The sequence below is a fragment of the Apodemus sylvaticus genome, chromosome 14 (assembly GCF_947179515.1).
Source record: "Apodemus sylvaticus chromosome 14, mApoSyl1.1, whole genome shotgun sequence".
In the NCBI taxonomy this organism is placed as follows: Eukaryota; Metazoa; Chordata; class Mammalia; order Rodentia; family Muridae; genus Apodemus; species Apodemus sylvaticus.
Window position 1 is genome coordinate 74,382,281 of NC_067485.1, and position 25,117 is coordinate 74,407,397.

The window sequence follows — 25,117 nt, forward strand, 5'->3', positions numbered from 1 at the left end:
CCATCCGTAATGAGATCTAATGCCCTCTTCTGGTGTGTCTGAAGACAGTTAGGGTGTACTTACAGACATACAATGAATAAATAAACCTTTAGGGGGGAAACAACAAAAAAACAAAGCAAAACAAAACAAACAAACAAAAAACTCTTGCTGTGCATTTAAAAAAAATAGTCAACTTCCCACAACCTAGAATGATCTGGGCAGAGTCCTAATGAGAAATTATTCAGATCAGGTTGGCCAGAGAACATGTTGTGGGGATTGTCTTGATCTCTGGTTGAGAGATTAAAGTCCAATCCTGAATGTAAATGTCAACATTTCCTGGGCTGGGTCCTGAACTGTGACAGTACACAGCGGGGGAGCTTGGATTTTTGTTCAAGACTGAAGCTGTAAAGCGACCAGCTTTGAGGACCAGCCTTGACTTCCCTGCCTTCATCTGAAGGCTGTTAAGATAGAATCTTCCACCTAAGTTGTACTTACTCAAGATATTTATCACAGCAAGAGAAATGAAACCACTATGCTTAGCAAAAGGTATCTGTGGATCATTCCAGCAGGAGTCACACGTGACCTGCCTTATTTTATGGCTGAATAGCTAATATATATACACCACAATTTATCAACCCATTTGCCGGTTGGGGAACACTGAATCATTTTCAAAACTTGTCTATTTGTTCGGTTGTTTCGTTTCGTTTCGTTTTGTTTTCGTCTTTAATCTCCTGCAATTTCTACATTCAAGGTCAGGAACACTCATTTCTGTTCTGGTTCTAGTAAACAACTCCTTTAGCTCAAAAGATTCTTCTCGATTCCAGATTCTCTTCCGCTGACAGCGTTTATTTCCCATCTTTGCATGAATAGCAAGGATACTTTCCTTCACATTGGCTGTTCTCGACCTACAGGGTGTATCATAAACACCAAAGGACTAAAGGATCAGTATTTCCAGTGAGCCCCTTGAGGATGCTAAAGTTGCTGGTGAGGGAACCAAACAGTGGGAGCCACGCTCTCCATCCCAGAGATTCCATCAGTACAGTAACGGCCGTGCAATGGTGCCGGCCAATCCCAGCGTCTGGATCATGATGGGTTTGCTCTCCTTTTTTTCCTTCTCAGGAGTAATATGGGTTTTCCAGCTTCTGCATGTCTTGGGACACTCCTGATCAAAATATGTATGTCCTAAATCGATGACACAGGAACTCTGGGTTGTGCTGTATCCCTACAGGGATATGGGATTTTTGTTTTTTGTCTTCTGTTTCACCAAACTATCTTCTTAAATGAATTCAACTGACAAACTCTGTCTCTTTAGAAGCAGTTTAAATGCCATACTTATCTTCTTTCCTCACCCAGGCTAATGGGAGACTTCTTCAACATAGCTGATTCAAGCAAGAGTCTACCAACCCTGAAGGAGGCATTCAATGAGCAGGACTCTGGGCTTTGCCCAAATGGTTCTCCACTGTCTGAAATATTATCTCACTTTCCCGTATCTGTGTTTGTGCTATTTACCTGGACTCTAGAGTCTGAGGTGTGAGGGCGGAAAGACTGAGTTTCACACAACTCTTTCAGTTGCCCCACCTGTTGTCAGCTTGGGTTGTCGTCACACTGTGAGTATGGAGATCGGAACACTACCCATGGTCCCTCTTTCCAACCGTGTGCTCCCCTCCATGTGTGCGTGTGCTCCACTATACTCATGAGTTGTTTTGGTCCTGATTTTGGAGTTAAGTAGCTATTTCCAGAGAATCAATTCTGAATGAGTTTTCTCCATACAATGAACAAGCCTCTCACCAAATATTACTCTCCAATAAATGTGACTTTCCCCATGCAGCAGCTACTATAAATTGCAATCAAATATGCTAGAGTACTATAAAAAAACCATATCTACTTTGAAATATATAAACTCATCTAAACAGATTCCTAAGACAAATAAAAGATATACCATTATGTGACTATTGGGGGGAGAGAAATCAGAGTAATTTAGATTTAAGAGTCTTTTTATAAAAGCAGTTGAAAAGGCAATCGTATCTTTATGTAATCAGAGCAAAAATCATGTTCTGCCCATTTTAAAAAGTCGTTTTGGCCATTCCTTTCACTTTTCTCTGGAAATAGGAAGCAGACATGTTTTCAGAGAGTGGTTTTTTTGTTTTTGTTTTTTTTAATGTTTTTTTTTTTCCTGAAAGTCTCCCTATCTCATTCACACAATTATGTATGAAGCCTAGCAGAGCTGGATGGCTTCCTGGAGAAACTCGAAGTCAAAAAGCATTTCATTTCACTTAATAAGGAAAAGCGACAACCACATAACCTCTTTTCATTTCCTCTCGCTGCTCGAGGGTGATTTATAAAGGATCAATAACAAAACTGTTACCTCTGGGTTTCTTTTACTGAGCATTTGGCTCTGTCAATCCATCCTGTAACCAACTCTGATTGTTAAAGCATCCCCAGGGGAAAAGCATCCTGCACATGGCTCTCCTCGGGTACACATGAGATGCGTGATTAAAAAATGAATTCACAATAAGCATTCCATTAAAGAGCACTTGTAGCAAGCTAACACATTCAGCAGAGTCGCAGGATGGGACGTGTGTGCCGGCAGGCAGACGGCTCTCCTGTCTACTAAATAAATGGGGTTGGGGGCGGCAGAAACAAAAGCACTCCTAATGAATATGCCAGCAAATTCATTAAAGCGAGATTTGATCTTGGTGACTGAATCCTGGATGATCCAAAGCCAACTGGTCTGCGGTTAATTGATCCAGAATGAAATGCCATGTAGACACTCCTGGATAAAAGGGAAATTTCTGGGTGCTGGAGAGGTGGCTCAGTAGGTAAAATATCTGCACTTTTAGCATAAGAGTTCAGATTCCCGGCCCCCATGAAAAAAGCCATGTGTGCATCGTATAATAATCCCAGCACTGGTTACTTTATCTTTCTAAAGATAAAGAGTCAAAAAAGGAATGCTTCTCTTGTGAGACAGAACTCCCAACAGGAACAGGTTTTGTGGCTTCATGGGCCTCTGTGACCTCAGTCCTCCAGGAAAGACAGGTCAGTAGATTCTGAGACAGTGACATAATTCTGAGTTCAGCAACATAATAAAAAGGCATGCGTCACCGAATTTGATAAGCCTCAAGAGGACCTGGGACATAGCCATACCTGTCCCCATCACACCACATGGTTTGAAACACATCCACAACAGCTCGACGCTTTGGCATAGAAATCATTGTATACAATGTTAATGTCATTAGGCAAGCAGTCTTAACAGTCAAGAGAGTCTTGATGTCCAACCCCACTGCTCATGGTCCTCTATACCTGCGACTTTGCCTGACCCCAGAATTCAAACGCTTTCATTTGTCATCACCTTCTTTTGACTTATGCTCGAATGTGCTTCTGTGAAACCAAGGGTTGCTCTCTGAATTCTGCTATCCCTGTGAGGTGGACAGTCATTCAGTAGCTCCGGGCACATGAGATCAGAAGCAAGCCTTTTGGTTAGCGATGCTACATAGAGTGCAGAGCTGCAGGTCTCAGTTCAAAGAGTGTGTCATCTCTTCTTAGCCTAGGAGATTTATTTTCCTAACTACAGGTATGTGGAAGACACTTAGGATACCGATGCTTTGTTTTTCAAAACAGAGGTACTGTCTCATATCCCTCCCTACAGTCTCCAGGGCTGATGAGACTTAAGAGAACAGTCTAGCAACTACTTTACTAAACTTTATCTTCTTACCTCCTGCTCCTCAGTAACTTCCTTTATCCATCACTCGTTCATATCACGAAAATACAGCTGTGGTGGCAATAATTTAAGTTCAAAGGTGGCACAGCCAAAGCTGTTTAGCTGGCATCTTACTAGTTACGAAAGCACTTCCTAAAGTGTTTGTTTCTACGTTTGTTTGTTTATTGAAATGAAGGTTTCTTGTAGCCTGGGCTAGCTTTGAATTCACTGTGAAGCAGGGAACCCCTATGTACCTCTAGTCTTTTTGCCTTTATGTGCACAGTGAAGGGATTACAGGATACACTACCACACCTAGTCTATGCAGGTCTGGGAACGGATACCGGGGCTTCACACACCCCAGGCAGGCATTCTATCAGGTAAGCCACACCCCCGCCCAGGAGAACACACTTGAGCAAACAGCGAAGGCAGAGCATCTCTTACCCTTGACTCTTCCGAAGGTAAGTGCTAAGCTCGAACGCGGTCAAGCTAACGTGCATTTGCTAGTCGGTTTATCAGAGCAGCCTGGTGCTATCCTAACACACGCAGTATGCAATGAAGCTTGCTCAAAGCCAGTGGCGCGTTCACGGTCTTCCTGGGCCAGGCGGCACTCCACGCTCGGTCCCCAAATAGGAGAAAAGTCACAAAACTTACAGGGAGTAGCCTCTACCACTTAAACGGGAGCAGATGGGAAGAGCCTTACGTTTTTGAAGCAGAAAGGAGGGGCTTCTTCTGCCTCGCGCTGCTTGTGATAATCCACCCAGTTAAAGTCCTGGCCTGAGTAACCTGTGAGGGAAGAGACACAGATAGCATGGTCTTAGCTAAACTAGATTCCACACAAATGATCACCCTGGCTGGGGTGGGTGGGCGCGTCTCCCTGAGAAACATAAGAAATGTACATTTAGAACCTCTTTGCAGGCAGGAGAGCATCACTGATGATCAAGGGAAAACGCTTAAGAAACTGGATTTAAGTACAGGTTTGGGAGGTGTGCTACCATTGTGATCACCTAGGACCTGAAACCACAGAAGGAAGTTGGGACCAACCATGGGCCTTAGGGAAGCTCTTGACAATGAGGATACTGGTTACTGAGAAGAACAGCTGAGAATCTGACAAGAGTGCATTCTTTGTGCAGTGTGTGTGTGTGTATGTGTGTGTGTGTGTGTGTGTGTGTTCACGTGCATGCTCCAGAAATCTCTTACAGACTTAATTTACGTGACCTTGAACCCACAAAGAGAAGGCACTAGATGAAGGCACCAGCAGCACAACCTTTCTGGTAATCAGGCTGTATTTTTGCCTGCTCATCCTTCCTAATCAAAGCAAAACAAGTAGACCCTCCACGCCCTCTTCCTTAAGCCCGTGCATCAGTGTGACTGCACAGATGCTGTCTGTATGCGCTGGGGTTTTCCTTCCCAGTTTGGCCTTTCTCATTTAGGGTCCAGAGGTGCTCCTATCTCCTCAAACATCTTCTCATGTTCGCCAGGATGAGTACACATATATGCCCATCCCATGTGTCGCATAGTTAAGATCTGAACAATTCAACTGAATTCACCACACTTGATTCTCAAGCCCCTCCCAGAATCTTCTATCTACCTCCAAAGGCTTACACAAGAGGAGACCCTTGTCTCCCAATCTCTGTTCGGCATCCTCGGCAGGAAGGTACGAAAGACAGCCACTTAACAGGACTGCTTCCTTCACGTAGAGGGGCTTTGTCACAGAAGCCTCTACTCCTCGGACTGCCGTGTTTTCTGTATTTTGTTTGTGTTTTCTCAAAGCACAAAGTCCTTTGAGCTTGAAACAATCTGAAGCTGAGGTAACTAAGGTCAGCCTTGGCTTCTGTCTAGAATCTCTTCCCTGTAATCTCACTACTTCCTCAATTAATTCTGTCTGTGAATAAAAAAGTTTATGCAAGGGGCTGGAGACCAGGAGGCTGCTCTTCCAGAGGACAGAAGTCAGTTCCAACACCTCCACCAGGCAGCTTACAACCATTAACTCCAGCTCCCGAGGACCTGAGGCTCTCTTTTGGCTACCCATCATTATCATACACGTGGTAAATACCCACACAGACACACAGACACAGACACAGACACACACACACACACACACACACACAAACACAAATGCACACACATGTGCAAAAGTAAACATCAAAACTTCATGAGAGTATGTGGTAGAAATACCTGGAAAATCCTAAAGGGACAGATGGCATCATGCTTTCACACCTGGTTGAGTTTGTATTCATGAAGAAGTATGTGTGTGTGTGTGTGTGTGTGTGTGTGTGTGTGTGTGTAGGGCAGAGAACAACCTTTACTATCATTTCCTGATGCAATATACAGTTTTGTTGTTTAGTTTCCAGGAGTGCCCAGTGGCCTGAAACTCACCAAGTAGCCTATGCTGGCCAACCAAAGGGCCCTCAGGTTCTTGCTAGCTTCTGCCTCCAAAGTGCTAGGCTTACAGACACATGTCACATCATGCCTGGGCTTACAGACACATGCCACATCATGCCTGGGCTTACAGACACATGCCACATCATGCCTGGGCTTACAGACACATGCCACATCATGCCTGGGCTTACAGACACATGCCACATCATGCCTGGGCTTACAGACACATGCCACATCATGCCTGGGCTTACAGACACATGCCACATCATGCCTGGGCTTTACAGAGACATGCTACATCATACCTGGGCTTACAGACACATGCCACATCATGCCTGGGCTTTACAGACACATGCTACATCATACCTGGGCTTACAGACACATGCCACATCATGCCTGGGCTTTACAGACACATGCTACATCATGCTTCGCGCTCTTCCCGGAGACCCAACTCTGGTCTTCATGTTGGAGAGACAACGACTTTACAAACTGAGCCATGTATTTTCTAATACTTATAGAACTGTGAGAACTGTATGTGGGTGTTCTGTATGGCTCATGTAGGTTCAGATAACATGGTCTTATTTGGAAGTCACCCCTGATTGGTGTGCATGGATGTTTATTTAGCCAGGTTTTCTAAAACTAACTTCTAATGGGCTGCAAAGTGTCACACTGAGTACCAACTTGGACCTGGAGATAATCCTTCTATACATCCAGAGTGCAACAGTGTCCATGGGGAAGCCATTTTTAATCTAATAATTTCTAGATATAATCAAGGCTTGCTGGGCTTCAGCTAAGCAGCAATTAATTATCTTGACCCTAGAACTCACTCATTTATTCGGAAATCGTAATGGCTTAAACTCCTCCTCCCCCTTCTCCTTAGGACTGTTATTCATTCTGTCATTTAAAATTCTCTTCCTTTGGGCTGATAATGAGCTCTTTTTGTCACGCAGTTTTGAGGCAGCTCAGAAAATAACTACTACATAAAAAACAAATTGCCAAGGATTGTATAATAGTGACAACAGGGGTCAATTACACTCATTCATCAACAGAGGCCGAACAAGAAGAACAGAGCTTAAGCACAGCTAGGAAAACTTGTTTTAAACCAGGGGGGAGGGAAGAAAGCAGCAAAGAGGAGGAAAAAAATAAAGAGGAAATAAAACCCCTCCAGCCCTCACAACCCTGAGAAGCCGCTGACTGAGACTGTGTGAATGGCAACCATTGAAGGTATTTAAGCCTTTTTTACTCTTCATTTTGAATGAGGACGTTCCAAATGGTATGCATGCAAGAAGGAAGAGGGTGGTGACCCATTTTTCTTGTGATACAAATGAACAGACACCAAACAGCCATTAAGTATGGTTGTGCAACTGGACACTGCCTTTGAAAACCGTAACAGTAGGAAGAGCTGTGTCCTTTGCCGTGGTTTCAGTCCTAGGAATTTATCTCAGAAAAATGACCCCTCCGACGGAGAAAACCGGTTCTATGTTGGGAAATGTACAGCAACTTTCTGAAGGCAGAAGTAACTTTCCATTAACAGAAAATGATGTGAGAGTTTACTCAAGACCCCTTTAAGCCCCTAGGATATCATATAGGCATGATAATGCATGGTTGGAGGTGGAGAAATCATGAGAAAAAAATGCTATGGCCTTCAGTTAGAAGGACTAATTGCAGACATATGAAATTACTAGACTTATACAAAATATGTAAAGAAGAAAAATATTTAAAAAAAATAATTGTTTTGAATTTGTGGCAAATATCTTTAACCTTTTTGTACTTTTTCAAGTTTTCACTAATGGCTGTAAAAGGACTTCTGTGACAAAAAAAATTATCTTTGTTCTAGTATAATGCAAAGTCAGATTATGTGTCAGTCAACAAAGGTCCTGTTCAATGTGTGACTCGTGCCATGAGTGATGCCCTGCTGCCACACACACACAAACACACACCACACACACATCACACACACATACAACACAACACACATATTACACACATGCAAACACAACACACACACATGTACACACATCACACACACACCACACACATATCACACACACACACACATGTACACACATCACACACACACCACACACATATCACGCACACACACACTGTCACTCTTTAGCATCACCATTCCAGATTCTATCCAAGTACAACAACTCTGAGTGCAGCCACATTCTGGTATGAAGAGGTGAGTCAGTCCTGCCTCAAGGCTACCTCAGTGGCCCTGGGCCCCTTTTCTCTGCCTTGGAATGGGGTTACGAGCAAAGTTTAAGGAAGGACACTTGTGTCAGTCCTCAAGGATGGGCCCAGCTTCCATCCTAGACATTCCTTCCTTCACCCACAAAAAGAGTAAGCTGGCCCTCTGTGTGCTGGGTGTGCTGCAGTTCTAGTGCTGGGATTAGGGAGGACAAGCAAACTGACTCAGCCCTTTCCTTCGTGGGGCTCATATTTTACTGACAGAGAGCAGAGCAGACAAATATAAAAAGTCATCTGGGTTGGAAAGATGACTCAGTCAGTCAGTGCTTCGCTTTATAAGCCCTGGAACAAAAAGAAGCCAATTCCCCCAGGAGGAGTAGAAGACAGAAAATCATCGAACTCAGGGCTGAAATCAATCAAGTGGAAACAAAGAGAACCATACAAAGAATCAACGAATCCAGGAGCTGATTCTTTGAGAAAATCAACAAGATAGATAAACCCTTAGCCAGACTAACCAAAGGGCAGAGAGAAAGTATCCAAATTAACAAAATTAGAAATGAAAAGGGGGATATAACAACAGAAACTGAGGAAATTCAAAAATCATCAGATCCTACTACAAAAGCCTATACTCAACACAACTGGAGAACCTGGAGGAAATGGACAATTTCCTTGACAGATACCAAATACCAAAATTAAATCAGGGCCAAATAGATCATCTAAACAGTCCCATAACCCCTAAAGAAATAGAAGGAGTCATAGAAAGTCTTCCAACCAAAAAAAGCACAGGACCAGATGGTTTCAGTGCAGAATTCTATCAGACCTTCAAAGAAGAGTTAACACCAATACTCTTCAAACTATTCCACAAAATAGAAACAGAAGGAACACTACCCAATTCCTTCTATGAAGCCACAATTACGCTGATACCAAAACCACACAAAGATCCAACAAAGAAAGAGAACTTCAGACCAATTTCCCTTATGAACATCAATGCAAAAATACTCAATAAAATTCTTGCCAACCAAATCCAAGAACACATCAAAACTATCATCCACCATGATCAAGTAGGCTTCATCCCAGGGATGCAGGGATAGTTCAATATAAGGAAATCCATCAATGCAATCCACCACATAAACAAAATCAAAGAAAAAAACCACATGGTCATTTCATTGGATGCTGAAAAAGCATTTGAACCCATCTTTTTTTAACAAGTGAAAAAAGGAAAGAAGGAAAGGGAAGGACAAAAATGGAGGTGAAAGGAATGGAGGGAAGGGGAGAGGAAGGGACAGGAGGGGAGGGAAGGGAGGAAAGAAGAGAGGAAGTGAGGGGAGGGGAAGGGAGAGAAAAAGAAAACAAAGACTCCACCATCACAGAACCTAGGAAAGAGACACAGTTCTTCCTGAGAGAGAAGTAAGTCCCACAGAGAAAAGAACCAGTGAGCCCAAACACTCAGGTCTGAGTCCAGACATCAGCAAGAAGAAGGACAAGGCACTTGGGAGGAATAAGACCTGATAACAGATTTCTAAAGACACCAGCATAATTGATAAGAAAACACTCGCAAACTAGATTCTACTTTGGCATCCTCACACGGGACCAGGAGCTGGTATTTCAGACACAAAAATCAACTGAAAAACAATGGAAACTAGAGGATGAACTAGAATAGTCGCCTACATGTCTCAGAGTGTCCCCAGGTCATTTAAAACAGCAAGCGCTCATTCACTCCCAGGAGTTCTTTTTATTTACAATCAGGGAATAGTGCAGAAAAACAATGGAACCTTCCTCAAGATCGGGGGAACCAGAGAATCCATTTGAGCTGAACACTAGCCACAACCTGCGTCTAATAGAATAAGAATTACGCTGAGACACCCTTAGTATACCAATTACAACACTTCTCTGTGTAAAAGCAAGCACAACAGGCTAGTCTGAATTACGTTATGAGACAAAGATATCTGCGACAACACTCTAATATCATATAAATATCAAGTGTTGACAGAAAAAAAAAACACTTCCAAAAACCTTAAAGAGTTATTAAGTAAGCAAAAGGATTCTTACTATTTAATGAGGAGAAATATTTTCAATATTAAAAGCAACCCAGCTTAACACTCTTAACCCCATTCAATCAAAAGTGACCTTTTTGGTGAAGAATGAAAAAGAAGACAAGAAAGTACACTTGTGTTTCCATAGGTATTGATCAGGTAGGCTCCCAGGACCAGATGAAAGAAAAATTTTAAATTAAGTTCCATTGCCATCTGAAAAGTCAAAGAAAATTTGGAGGTACAAGAAAACCAAAAGAAACACACCATAACTTGCATGTGTGCTGAGTTCTGGGCACCATACTCAGCCTGGCAAGCTTCCAGGGCAAGCATTTTCACCTGGTGAGTGAGCCTTCTCCCGGGTCCAGCACTGCATCATCTATAAAGCTCTAAGTCACCTGTCATTCAAGTGGATCAGTGAGTGCCATCCTGTGTATGTGTGTGTATATGGATATCCATATACACACATGTACATGCACACACAAGTATACACACATGCACATACATAGGGGGCATCACATGAATCCCAGGTTGATCTCAAACTCATCATAAAGTGAAGCCTGAATTTGAACTCATCCTCCTGACTTTGGCAAGCATTTTTACCTGGTGAATAAGATCTCTCCCTGGCTCCGTATGGCATACTCTCTAAAGATCTAAGTCATATGTCATTCAAGTGGATGGATGAGTGCAATACATCTGTGTGTGCATGCATGTGTGCATATGTATGTGTATATATGCACACATGTACATGCACACAAACACATATATACACACAGGCACATACATAGGGGACATCACATGAATCCCAGGCTGATCTCTAACTCATCATGAGGTAAAGCATGAATTTGAACTCCTGATCCTCCTGACTTTGACAAGCGTTTGTCACCTGGTGAGTGAGACCTCTCCCGGGCCCAGTACCGCATCATCTCTAAAGCTCTGAGTCGCAAATCATTCACGTTGATCGGTGAGTGGGATTAGTGTGTGTGTGTATGTGCATGCCTGTGTATGTTTGTGTGCATGTACATGTATATTCATATACAAACATGTACATAAACACAGACATATTCACACATGCACATATATAGGGGACATCACATGAATCCTAGGGTGGTCTCTAATTCATCAAGACGTTAAGCCTGAATTTGAACTCCTGATCCTCCTGACTCTGGTAAACATTTTCACCTGCTGAGTGAGACCTCTTCCTGGCCCAGTACTATATTCCCTCTAAAGCTGTAAGTCACATGTTATTCAAATGAATGGATGGCTGCCATTTTGGTGTCTGTGTGTGTGTGTGTGTGCATGTGTGTGTGTTTGTGAGTATGTCCATGTAGATATATATATACACACATGGACATACTCACAGACATATATGCACATGCACATACATAGGGGGCATCACATGAATCCCAGACTGATATCCCCCTCAACATGAAGTGAAGCATGAATTTGAACTCCTGATCCTCCTGACTCTGGCCAGCGATTTCAACTTGTTAGTGAGAACTCCTCCTGACCCAATACTGCATAATCTCTGAAGCTCTGAGTCACATATCACACAAGAGGATTAATGAGGGCCATTCCATTGTATGTGTGCATGTGTGTGTGTATATGTGTGTATGTATATGCATATTCATATACACACATGTACATGCCCACATACATATACACACATGCACATACATATGGGGCATCACATGGATCCCCAGGTGATTTTGAATTCACCCAGATGTTAAGCATGAATTTGAACTTTGGATCCTCCTGACTCTGGCAAGCATTTTTCACCTGGTGAATGATAGGTCCCCCAGTCCCAGAACCACATAATCAATAAAACTAAGTTTAATTAATAAATCTAAGTCAAATAAAATCTAAGTCAAAAGGATCAATGAGACCCATTTATTTGTGTGGCTCTGTGTGTTGCATGCCTGTGTATGTGTGCATGCATGTTTGGAGTGTGTGTGTGTATGTCCATGTACACATACACACAGACATATACACACATGCACATACATAGAGGGCATCACATTAAAACCAGGCTGATTTGTAACTCAACATGAAGAGAAACATGAATTTGAACGCCTGACCCACATGCTTTGGAAACAGTTTTCACCTGGTGAGTGAGACCTCTCCCTGGCCCAGCACTGCATACTCTCTAAAGATTTAAGTCACATGTCATTCAAGTGGATCTGTGAGTGGGATTCCTGCATGTGTGTGCAAGCATGTGTATGTTTCTGTGAGTGTACATGTATATTCATATACAAACATGTACATGCACACAAAAACATTAACACATGCACATATGTAGGGGGCATCTCATGAATCCCAGGCTGATCTCTAACTCATCATGACTGTAAGCCTGAATCTGAACTCCTGAACCTCCTGAATGTGGCAAACATTTTTACCTGGTGAGTGAGACCTCTCCTGGCCCAATACAGCATAGTCTCTAAAGACTTAAGACACAAATCATTCACATAAGCAGATTAGTGCCATTTGGGTATGTGTGTGTGCATGCCTGTGTGCATATGTGTGTATGCTTATATATTCATATACACACATGTACATGTACACGCAAGAATACACACATGCACCTACATTGGGGGCATCACATGAATTCCAAGGTGATATACACACAGGCACATACATGGGGGACATCACATGAATCCCAGGCTGATCTCTAACTCATCATGAGGTGAAGCATGAATTTGAACTCCTGATCCTCCTGACTCTGGCAAACCTTTTCAGCTGGTGAGTGAGACCTCTCCCTGGCCAGTACAGCATCATCTCGAAAGCTCTAAGTCACATGTCATTCACGTGGATCGGTGAGGCCATGTGGCTGTTGTGTGTGTGTGCATGCGTGTGTAATCTGTGTGTATGTACATGTATATATAAACACACATGTACATAGACACAGACATATACACACATGCAAATACACAAGGGTAATGACATGAATCCCAGGCTGATCTCTAACTCAACATGAACTGGGCATGAATTTGAACTCCTGATCCTCCTGACTTTAGCAAGCATTATTCACTTGGTGAGTGAGACCTCTCCCTGGCCCAGTACTGCATGAACACCAAAGCTCTAGGTCACAGGTCATTCAAGTGGATCCATGAGTAAGATTCCTGTGTGTGTGTGTGTGTGTGTGTGTGTGTGTGTGTGTGTGTGTGTATGCATGTGTATATTTCTCTGAGTCTACATGTATATCCATATACACACATGTACATACACGCAAAAACTTACACACAGTCACATACATAGGGGCATCACAGGAATCCAAGGCTAATCTCTGACTCATCATGAATGTAAGCCTGAGTTTGAACTCCTGATCCTCCTGACTCTGGCAAGGGTTTCTCTAAGTCACATATCTTTTAAGGGGAACAATAAGTGCTGTGTGTGTGTGTGTGTGTGTGTGTGTGTGTGCGCACGCATGCTTGTGTATTTGTCTGTGTATGTATATGTATATTCACATACAAACATGTACACGCACACATTCATATACACACATGAACATACACAAGCATCACATGAACCCTAGGCTTATCTCTAACTCACTAGGAAATGAAGCATGAATTCGAACTCCTGATCTGCCTCACCCTGGAAAGAGTTTGCACCTGGTGAGTGAGGCAGCTCCCTGGCCCAGCACTGCATAACCTCTAAGTTCTAAGTCGCATATACTTCAAAAGGATCACTGTGTGCCATTTGTGTATGTTTGTGTGTGTGTGTGCTGCACGCATGTGTATGTGTGTGTATGTATATGTATATTCACATACACACAGGCAAATGCACAGGCATGTATACACACATGGACAAACATAGCAGCATCACATGGATCCCAGGCTGACCTCTAACTCATCATGATGTTAAGCATGAATTTGAACTCCTGATCCTCATGTCTCTGACAAACATTTTAACCTGGTGTGTTAGACCTCTCCCTGATCACGTACTACACAATCTCTAAAGATCTAAGTCACATATCATTCTTATGGGTAGATGAGTGCCATAGTTAGTTGTGTGCATGTAAATGTGTGTATGTGTGTGTGTGTATATATATATATATATATATATATATATATATATATATATATATATATTAATATACACATGTACACATGTACAGACACACATAGATATACACACATGGATATACATAGTGGGCATCACATGAATTCCAAGCTCATCTCTAATTCATCAGGAAGTTAAGTATGTTTTTGATTGCATGATCCTTTAGACTTTAGCGTTTTCACCTCATGTGTGAGACTTCTCCCAGGAGCAGTACTGCATGATCTCTAAAGATCTGAGACACATATGCAGATGGATCGATGAGTGTCGTTCTTGTCTGTGTGTTTCTGTGTGCGTGTGTACATGAGTGTGCATGTATATGTATATTTATATACACACATGTACATGCATACCCAAGTACACACATGCACATACATAGGGAGCAATCACATGAATGCCAGGCTGATCTCTAACTCATCATGAAGTTAAGCATGACTTTGAACTCCTGATCCTCCTGAATTTAGCAAGCATTTTCACCTGGTGAGTGAGACCTCTCCCTGGCCCAGTACTGCATCATCTCTAAAGCTTTGAGATATAAGTGGATCGGTGAGTGCCATGCGTTTGTGTGTGCATACGTGTATATGTGGGTATGTATATGCATATTCATATACACTCATGTACATGCCCTCATACATATACACATATGCACATACATAGTGGGCATCACATGAATCCCAGGCTGACCTCTAACACATTATGAAGTTAAGCATGAATTTGAACTCTTGATCCTCCTGACTCTAGGCAGCGATTTCAACTTCTTAGTGAGAACTCTTCCTGGACCAATACTGCATAATCTCTAAAGCTTTGTGTCACATACCATATAAGTGGATCAGTGAGTGCCATGCATTTGTGTGTGCATACGTGTGTGTATATGTGCGTATGTATATGCATATTCATATACACACATGTACATGCCCTCATACATATACACATATGCACATACATAGTGGGCATCACATGAATCCCAGGCTGATCTCTAACACATTATGAAGTTAAGCATGAATTTGAACTCTTGATCCTCCTGACTCTAGGCAGCGATTTCAACTTCTTAGTGAGAACTCTCCCTGGCCCAGTACTGCATCATCTCTAAAGCTTTGAGTCACATACCATATAAGTGGATCAGTGAGTGCCATGCGTTTGTGTGTGCATACGTGTATATGTGGGTATGTATATGCATATTCATATACACTCATGTACATGCCCTCATACATATACACATATGCACATACATAGTGGGCATCACATGAATCCCAGGCTGATCTCTAACACATTATGAAGTTAAGCATGAATTTGAACTCTTGATCCTCCTGACTCACAGCAGCGATTTCAACTTCTTAGTGAGAACTCTTCCTGGACCAATACTGCATCATCTCTAAAGCTTTGAGTCACATACCATATAAGTGGATTGATGAGTGCCATGTGTTTGTGTGTGCATACGTATGTGTATATGTGGGTATGTATATGCATATTCATATACACACATGTACATACCCTCATACATATACACATATGCACATACATAGTGGGCATCACATGAGTCTCAAGCTGATCTTCAACTCATGATGAAGTGAAGCCTGAATTTGACCTCCTGATCCTCCTGACTCGGGCAGGCATTTTTTACCTTGTGAATGACATGTCTGCATGGCCCAGAACTACATAATCTCTATAACTCTAAGTCACATATAATTCAAATGGATTGATGAGAGCTATTCATTTGTGTGTATGTATATGTATATTCATATACACACATGCACAAGCACACACACATATACACACATGCACATACATGGAAGGTATCAAATAAATCCCAGTCTGATCTCTATCTCATCATGAAGTTAAGTGTTTACGTGATTTCATGATCCTACAGACTCTGGAAAGCATATTCACCTGATGAGTGAGACCTCTCCCTGACCCAGTACTGCATAATCTCTAAAGTTCTAAGTCACAGATCATTCAAATGGATTAAAGTGGGATTCATGCGTGTGTGTGCATGCTTGTGTATGTTTCTGTGTGTCTACATGTATGTTCATATACACACATGTACATGTACACAAAATTATAAACACAGGCACATACACAGGAGGCATCACATGAATCCCACTCTGATCTCAAACTCATCATGAAATTAAGCATGATTTTGAACTCCTGATACTCCTGCCTTTAGCAAACATTTTCAGATGGTGAGGGAGACCTATCCCTGGCCCAGTATTGCATACTCTCTAAAGCTCTAGGTCACAGATCACTCAAATGTATCAATGAGGGCCATTCATGGGTGTGTGTGTGTGTGTGTGTGTGTGTGTGTGTCAGTGTCTGTAAGTGTGTGTATGTGTATATGTATGTGGGTATTCACATACACATGTGCACATGGAAACACAAGAATACACATATACTCATACACTGGGGGCAATCACATGGATCACAGAATGATCTCTAACTCATTGTGAAGTTAAGCATGAATTTGAACTCCTGATCCTCCTGACTTTAGCAAACATTTTCACCAGGTGAGTGAGACCTCTCCCTGGCCCAGTATAGCATATTTACACATACATACATATGAACATACACAAACACATATACACACAGGGACATACATAGGGGACATCACATGAATCCCAGGCTGATCTCTAACTCATCATGAGGTGAAGCATGAATTTGAACTCCTGATCCTCCTGACTCTGGCAAACCTTTTCAGCTGGTGAGTGAGACCTCTCCCTGGCCAGTACAGCATCATCTCGAAAGCTCTAAGTCACATGTCATTCACGTGGATCGGTGAGGCCATGTGGCTGTTGTGTGTGTGTGCATGCGTGTGTAATCTGTGTGTATGTACATGTATATATAAACACACATGTACATAGACACAGACATATACACACATGCAAATACACAAGGGTAATGACATGAATCCCAGGCTGATCTCTAACTCAACATGAACTGGGCATGAATTTGAACTCCTGATCCTCCTGACTTTAGCAAGCATTATCCACTTGGTGAGTGAGACCTCTCCCTGGCCCAGTACTGCATGAACACCAAAGCTCTAGGTCACAGGTCATTCAAGTGGATCCATGAGTAAGATTCCTGTGTGTGTGTGTGTGTGTGTGTGTGTGTGTGTGTGTGTGTGTGTATGCATGTGTATATTTCTCTGAGTCTACATGTATATCCATATACACACATGTACATACACGCAAAAACTTACACACAGTCACATACATAGGGGCATCACAGGAATCCAAGGCTAATCTCTGACTCATCATGAATGTAAGCCTGAGTTTGAACTCCTGATCCTCCTGACTCTGGCAAGGGTTTCTCTAAGTCACATATCTTTTAAGGGGAACAATAAGTGCTGTGTGTGTGTGTGTGTGTGTGTGTGTGTGCGCGCACGCATGCTTGTGTATTTGTCTGTGTATGTATATGTATATTCACATACAAACATGTACACGCACACATTCATATACACACATGAACATACACAAGCATCACATGAACCCTAGGCTTATCTCTAACTCACTAGGAAATGAAGCATGAATTCGAACTCCTGATCTGCCTCACCCTGGAAAGAGTTTGCACCTGGTGAGTGAGGCAGCTCCCTGGCCCAGCACTGCATAACCTCTAAGTTCTAAGTCGCATATACTTCAAAAGGATCACTGTGTGCCATTTGTGTATGTTTGTGTGTGTGTGTGCTGCACGCATGTGTATGTGTGTGTATGTATATGTATATTCACATACACACAGGCAAATGCACAGGCATGTATACACACATGGACAAACATAGCAGCATCACATGGATCCCAGGCTGACCTCTAACTCATCATGATGTTAAGCATGAATTTGAACTCCTGATCCTCATGTCTCTGACAAACATTTTAACCTGGTGTGTTAGACCTCTCCCTGATCACGTACTACACAATCTCTAAAGATCTAAGTCACATATCATTCTTATGGGTAGATGAGTGCCATAGTTAGTTGTGTGCATGTAAATGTGTGTATGTGTGTGTGTGTATATATATATATATATATATATATATATATATATATATTAATATACACATGTACACATGTACAGACACACATAGATATACACACATGGATATACATAGTGGGCATCACATGAATTCCAAGCTCATCTCTAATTCATCAGGAAGTTAAGTATGTTTTTGATTGCATGATCCTTTAGACTTTAGCGTTTTCACCTCATGTGTGAGACTTCTCCCAGGAGCAGTACTGCATGATCTCTAAAGATCTGAGACACATATGCAGATGGATCGATGAGTGTCGTTCTTGTCTGTGTGTTTCTGTGTGCGTGTGTACATGAGTGTGCATGTATATGTATATTTATATACACACATGTACATGCATACCCAAGTACACACATGCACATACATAGGGAGCAATCACATGAATGCCAGGCTGATCTCTAACTCATCATGAAGTTAAGCATGACTTTGAACTCCTGATCCTCCTGAATTTAGCAAGCATTTTCACCTGGTGAGTGAGACCTCTCCCTGGCCCAGTACTGCATCATCTCTAAAGCTTTGAGATATAAGTGGATCGGTGAGTGCCATGCGTTTGTGTGTGCATACGTGTATATGTGGGTATGTATATGCATATTCATATACACTCATGTACATGCCCTCATACATATACACATATGCACATACATAGTGGGCATCACATGAATCCCAGGCTGACCTCTAACACATTATGAAGTTAAGCATGAATTTGAACTCTTGATCCTCCTGACTCTAGGCAGCGATTTCAACTTCTTAGTGAGAACTCTTCCTGGACCAATACTGCATAATCTCTAAAGCTTTGTGTCACATACCATATAAGTGGATCAGTGAGTGCCATGCATTTGTGTGTGCATACGTGTGTGTATATGTGGGTATGTATATGCATATTCATATACACACATGTACATGCCCTCATACATATACACATATGCACATACATAGTGGGCATCACATGAATCCCAGGCTGATCTCTAACACATTTTGAAGTTAAGCATGAATTTGAACTCTTGATCCTCCTGACTCTAGGCAGCGATTTCAACTTCTTAGTGAGAACTCTCCCTGGCCCAGTACTGCATCATCTCTAAAGCTTTGAGTCACATACCATATAAGTGGATCAGTGAGTGCCATGCGTTTGTGTGTGCATACGTGTATATGTGGGTATGTATATGCATATTCATATACACTCATGTACATGCCCTCATACATATACACATATGCACATACATAGTGGGCATCACATGAATCCCAGGCTGACCTCTAACACATTATGAAGTTAAGCATGAATTTGAACTCTTGATCCTCCTGACTCTAGGCAGCGATTTCAACTTCTTAGTGAGAACTCTTCCTGGACCAATACTGCATAATCTCTAAAGCTTTGAGTCACATACCATATAAGTGGATTGATGAGTGCCATGTGTTTGTGTATGTGTACGTGTGTTTATATGTAGGTAAGTATATGCATATTCATATACAAACATGTACTTGCCCACATATATACACACATGCACATATATAGGGGGCATCACATGAGTCCCAAGCTGATCTTCAACTCATGATGAGGTGAAGTATGAATTTGACCTCCTGATCCTCCTGACTCAGGCAGGCATTTTTCACCTGGTGAATGACATGTCTGCGTGGCTCAGAACTACATAATCTCTATAACTCTAAGTCACATATAATTCAAATGGATTGATGAGAGCCATTGTTTCTTTGTGTGTGTGTGTGTCTGCTGCATGTGTGTGTATGTGTGTATGTATGTACATGTATATTCATATACACACATGCACAAGCACACACACGTATACACACATGCACATACATAAAGGCTTAACATAAATCCCAGGAGATCTCTAACTCATCATGAATGTAAGCCTGAATTTGAACTCCTGATTCTCCTGACTCTGTCATGGGTTTTTTACCTTGTGAATGACATGTCTGCATGGCCCAGAACTACATGATCTGTATAACTCTAAGCCACATATAATTCAAATGGATTGATGAGAGCCAATCATTTGTGTGTATGTGTATATGTGTATGTGTCTGTCTGTCTGTGTATATTCATATACACACATGCACAAGCACACACATGAATACACACATGCACATTCATAGAAGGCATCACATACATCCCAGGCAAATCTCTAACTCATCGTGGAGTTAAGCATGAATTTGGACTTCTGAGTCTCCTAACTCTGGCAAGTGTTTTTCTCAGGGTGAGTGAGCGATATGTCTCCCTGGGCCAGCACTACATAACCTCTAATGTTCTAAGTCACATATCCTTCAGATGGATCAATGAGGGCCATTCATGTGTGAGTGCATTTGTGTGTGTGTGTGTGTGTGTTTTTGTGTATCAGTGTGTATGTGTATACATATACATACAAATATACATGCATATACATATAGATACACATGTATTATACAAATACTTATGTGTATTCATATATACACATTCCATCGACACATAAGAATAAACATATACTCATACATAGGAGGCATCACATGAATCTCAGGCTGAACTCTAACTCATCATGAATTTAAGCCTGAATTAGAACTGCTGATCCTCAGGACTGTGGCAGGCGTTTTAACCTGGTGGGTGGGACCTCTCCCTGAATGAGTACTGCATACTCTCGAAAGCCTTAACTAACAAATCATTCACATGGGCAGAGGAGTGCCATTTTGGTATGTGTGTGTGTATGAGTGTATGCATATGTATGTATGTTTATATATTCATATACACACATGCACATGCACACACAAAAATAAACACATGTACCTACATTGGGAGCATCACATGAATTCCAAGCTGATATCTAACTCATCATGAAATTAAGCATATATTTAAATTCCTGATCCTCCTGATTTTAGCAAGCATTTTCACCTGGTGAGCAAGACCTCTCCCTGGCCCAGTACTGCATCATCTCTAAAGCTCTGAGTCATATATCATTCAAGCAAATCTGTGAGTGCCATTTGGGTGTGTGTGTCATGCATACTTGTGTACGAGTGTGTGCATGTCAATACACACACACATACACAAACATATACACACACATGTACATACATAGGAAGCATCACATGAATCACAGGCTGATCTCTAACTCATCATGAGGTGAAGCATGAATTTGAACTCCTGATCCTCCTGACTCTAGGCAGCTATATCAACTTGTTAGCGAGAACTCATCCTGGCCCCCAATACTGCATAATCTCTAAAGAATGGAGTCACATATCATACAAGTGGATTGATGAGTGCCATTTGTGTGTGTGTGCATGCGTGTGTGTATATGTGTGTATGTATATGCATATTCACATACACGCATGTACATACCCACATACATATACACACATGCACATACAAAGGGGGCATCACATGAATCCCCAGCTGATCTTCAACTCATGATGAAGTGAAGCATGAATTTGACATCCTGATCCTCCTGACTCTGTCATGGGTTTGTCACCTGGTGAATGACATGTCTGCGTGGCACAGAACTACATAATCTCTATAACTCTAAGTCAAATATAATTCAAAAGGATGATGAGAACCATTCATTTGTGTGTGTGTCTATTGCATGTGTGTGTATGTGTGTGTGTATGTACATGTATATTCATATACACACATGCACAAGCACACACACGTATACACAGATGCACATACATAGAGGCATCACAAAAATCCCAGGCAGATCTCTAACTCATCATGAATGTAAGCCTGAATTTGAACTCCTGATCCTCCTGACTCCAGCAAACATTTTCACCTGGTGAGTGAAACCTATCTCTGGCCCAGTACTGAATACTCTCTAAAGCATTAAGTCACAAAACATTCACATGAGCACCTGAGTGCCATTTGGGTATGGGTGTGTGCATGTGTGTGTGCATATGTGTGTGTGTTTATATATTCATATACACACATGTATATGCACACACAAGAATACATACATGAACAAACATTGGGGGCATCACATGACTTCCAAGCAGATATCAAACTCATCACAAAACTAAACATGAATTTGAATACATGATCCTCCTGACTTTAGCAAGCATTTTCACCTGGTGAGTGAGACCTCTCCGTGGCCCAGTACTGCATCATCTCTAAAGCTCTAAGTCACAGATCATTCAAGAAAATCTGGGTGTGAATGTTGGTGTGTGTGTCATGCATGCGTGTCTGTATGTGTGTGTGCATGTCCATGTACATATATATACACACACATGTACATACACAAACACATAGACACACATGCAAATACATAGGAGGCATCACATGAAAGCCATGATGATCTTTAACTCAACATGAGGTGAAACATGATTTTGACCTCCTGATCCTCCTGACTCTGTCATGGGTTTGTCACCTGGTGAATGACATGTCTGCGTGGCCCAGAACTACATAATCTTTATAACTCTATGTCACAAGTAATTCAAATAGATTGATGAGAGCCATTCAATTCTGTGTGTGTGTGTGTGTGTGTGTGTCTGTCTGTTGCATGTGTGTGTATGTGTGTATGTGTGTATATATATTGATATACACACGTGCACAATCACACACACTTATTCACAAATGCACATACACTGAACTCATAAAAAACAAAACCCTGTCAGATCTCTACCTCATCATGACTGTAACCTGGTTTTGAACTCCTGATCCTCCTGACTCTAGCAAACATTTTCACCTGGTGAGTGAGCCCTCTACCTGGACCAGTACTGAATACTATCTAAAGCATTAAGTCACAAAACATTCACATGAGCACCTGAGTGCCATTTGGGTATGTGTGTGTGCATGCGTGTGTGCAAATGTGTGTACATTTATATATTCATATACACACATATACATGCACACGCAAGAATACATACATACATGAACATACACTGGGGATATCACAAGAATTCCGAGCAGATATCAAACTCATCACAAAACTAAACATGAATTTGAATACATGATTCTCCTGATTTTAGCAAGCATTTTCACCTGGTGAGTGAGACCTCTCCCTGGACAGGTACTGCATCATCTCTAAAGCTCTAAGTCACAGATCATTCAAGAAAATCTGGGTGTGAATTTCAGTGCGTGTGTCATGCATGCGTGTCTGTATGTGTGTGTGCATGTCCATGTATATATATACACACACATGTACATACACAAACACATAGACACACATGCAAATACATAGGAAGCATCACATGAAAGCCACGATGATCTTTAACTCAACATGAGGTGAAACATGAATTTGACCTCCTGGTCCTCCTGACTCTAGAAAACAATTTCACCTGGTGAGTGAGCCCTCTACCTGGACCAGTACTGAATACTATCTAAAGCATTAAGTCACAAAACATTCACATGAGCACCTGAGTGCCATTTGGGTATGTGTGTGTATGTGTGTATGTGTGTATATATATATATTGATATACACACGTGCACAATCACACACACGTATTCACAAATGCACATACATTGAAGTCATAAAAAAAAAAAAACCCTGTCAGATCTCTACCTCATCATGACTGTAACCTGGTGTTGAACTCCTGATGCTCCTGACTCTAGCAAACATTTTCACCTGGTGAGTGAGCCCTCTACCTGGACCAGTACTGAATACTATCTAAAGCATTAAGTCACAAAACATTCACATGAGCACCTGAGTGCCATTTGGGTATGTGTGTGTGCATGCGTGTGTGCAAATGTGTGTACATTTATATATTCATATACACACATGTACATGCACACGCAAAAATACACACATGAACATACACTGGGGATATCACATGAATTCCGAGCAGATATCAAACTCATCACAAAACTAAACATGAATTTGAATACATGATTCTCCTGACTTTAGCAAGCATTTTCACCTGGTGAGTGAGACCTCTCCGTGGCCCAGTACTGCATCATCTCTAAAGCTCTAAGTCACAGATCATTCAAGAAAATCTGGGTGTGAATTTCAGTGTGTGTGTCATGCATGCGTGTCTGTATGTGTGTGTGCATGTCCATGTATATATATACACACACATGTATATACACAAACACATAGACACACATGCAAATACATAGGAGGCATCACATGAAAGCCACAATGATCTTTAACCAACATGAGGTGAAACATGAATTTGACCTCCTGGTCCTCCTGACTCTAGAAAACAATTTCACCTGGTGAGTGAGCCCTCTACCTGAACCAGTACTGAATACTATCTAAAGCATTAAGTCACAAAACATTCACATGAGCACCTGAGTGCCATTTGGGTATGTGTGTGTGTGTGTGTGTGTATGTGTGTATATATATATTGATATACACACGTGCACAATCACACACACTTATTCACAAATGCACATACACTGAAGTCATAAAAAAAAAAAAAAACCCTGTCAGATCTCTACCTCATCATGACTGTAACCTGGTTTTGAACTCCTGATCCTCCTGACTCTAGCAAACATTTTCACCTGGTGAGTGAGCCCTCTACCTGGACCAGTACTGAATACTCTCTAAAGCATTAAGTCACAAAACATTCACATGAGCACCTGGGTGCCATTTGGGTATGTGTGTGTGCATGCGTGTGTGCAAATGTGTGTACATTTATATATTCATATATACACATGTACATGCACACGCAAAAATACACACATGAACATACATTGGGGATATCACATGACTTCCAAGCAGATATCAAACTCATCACAAAACTAAGAATGAATTTGAATACATGATCCTCCTGATTTTAGCAAGCATTTTCACCTGGTGAGTGAGACCTCTCCATGGCCCAGTACTGCATCATCTCTAAAGCTCTAAGTCACAGATCATTCAAGA

At 41.7% G+C, this 25,117-nt stretch overlaps 1 protein-coding gene across 1 annotated transcript in view; it reads right to left on the reverse strand.

Moving 5' to 3' along the window:
- Positions 1-25,117, reverse strand: part of Sfmbt2 (Scm like with four mbt domains 2) — a 172,180-nt gene that overhangs the window by 63,872 nt on the left and 83,191 nt on the right. The window contains exon 9 of the mRNA XM_052157580.1: positions 4,377-4,459. Within this exon, the coding sequence (XP_052013540.1) occupies positions 4,377-4,459 (83 nt within the window). The remainder of the gene's footprint in view (positions 1-4,376; positions 4,460-25,117) is intronic.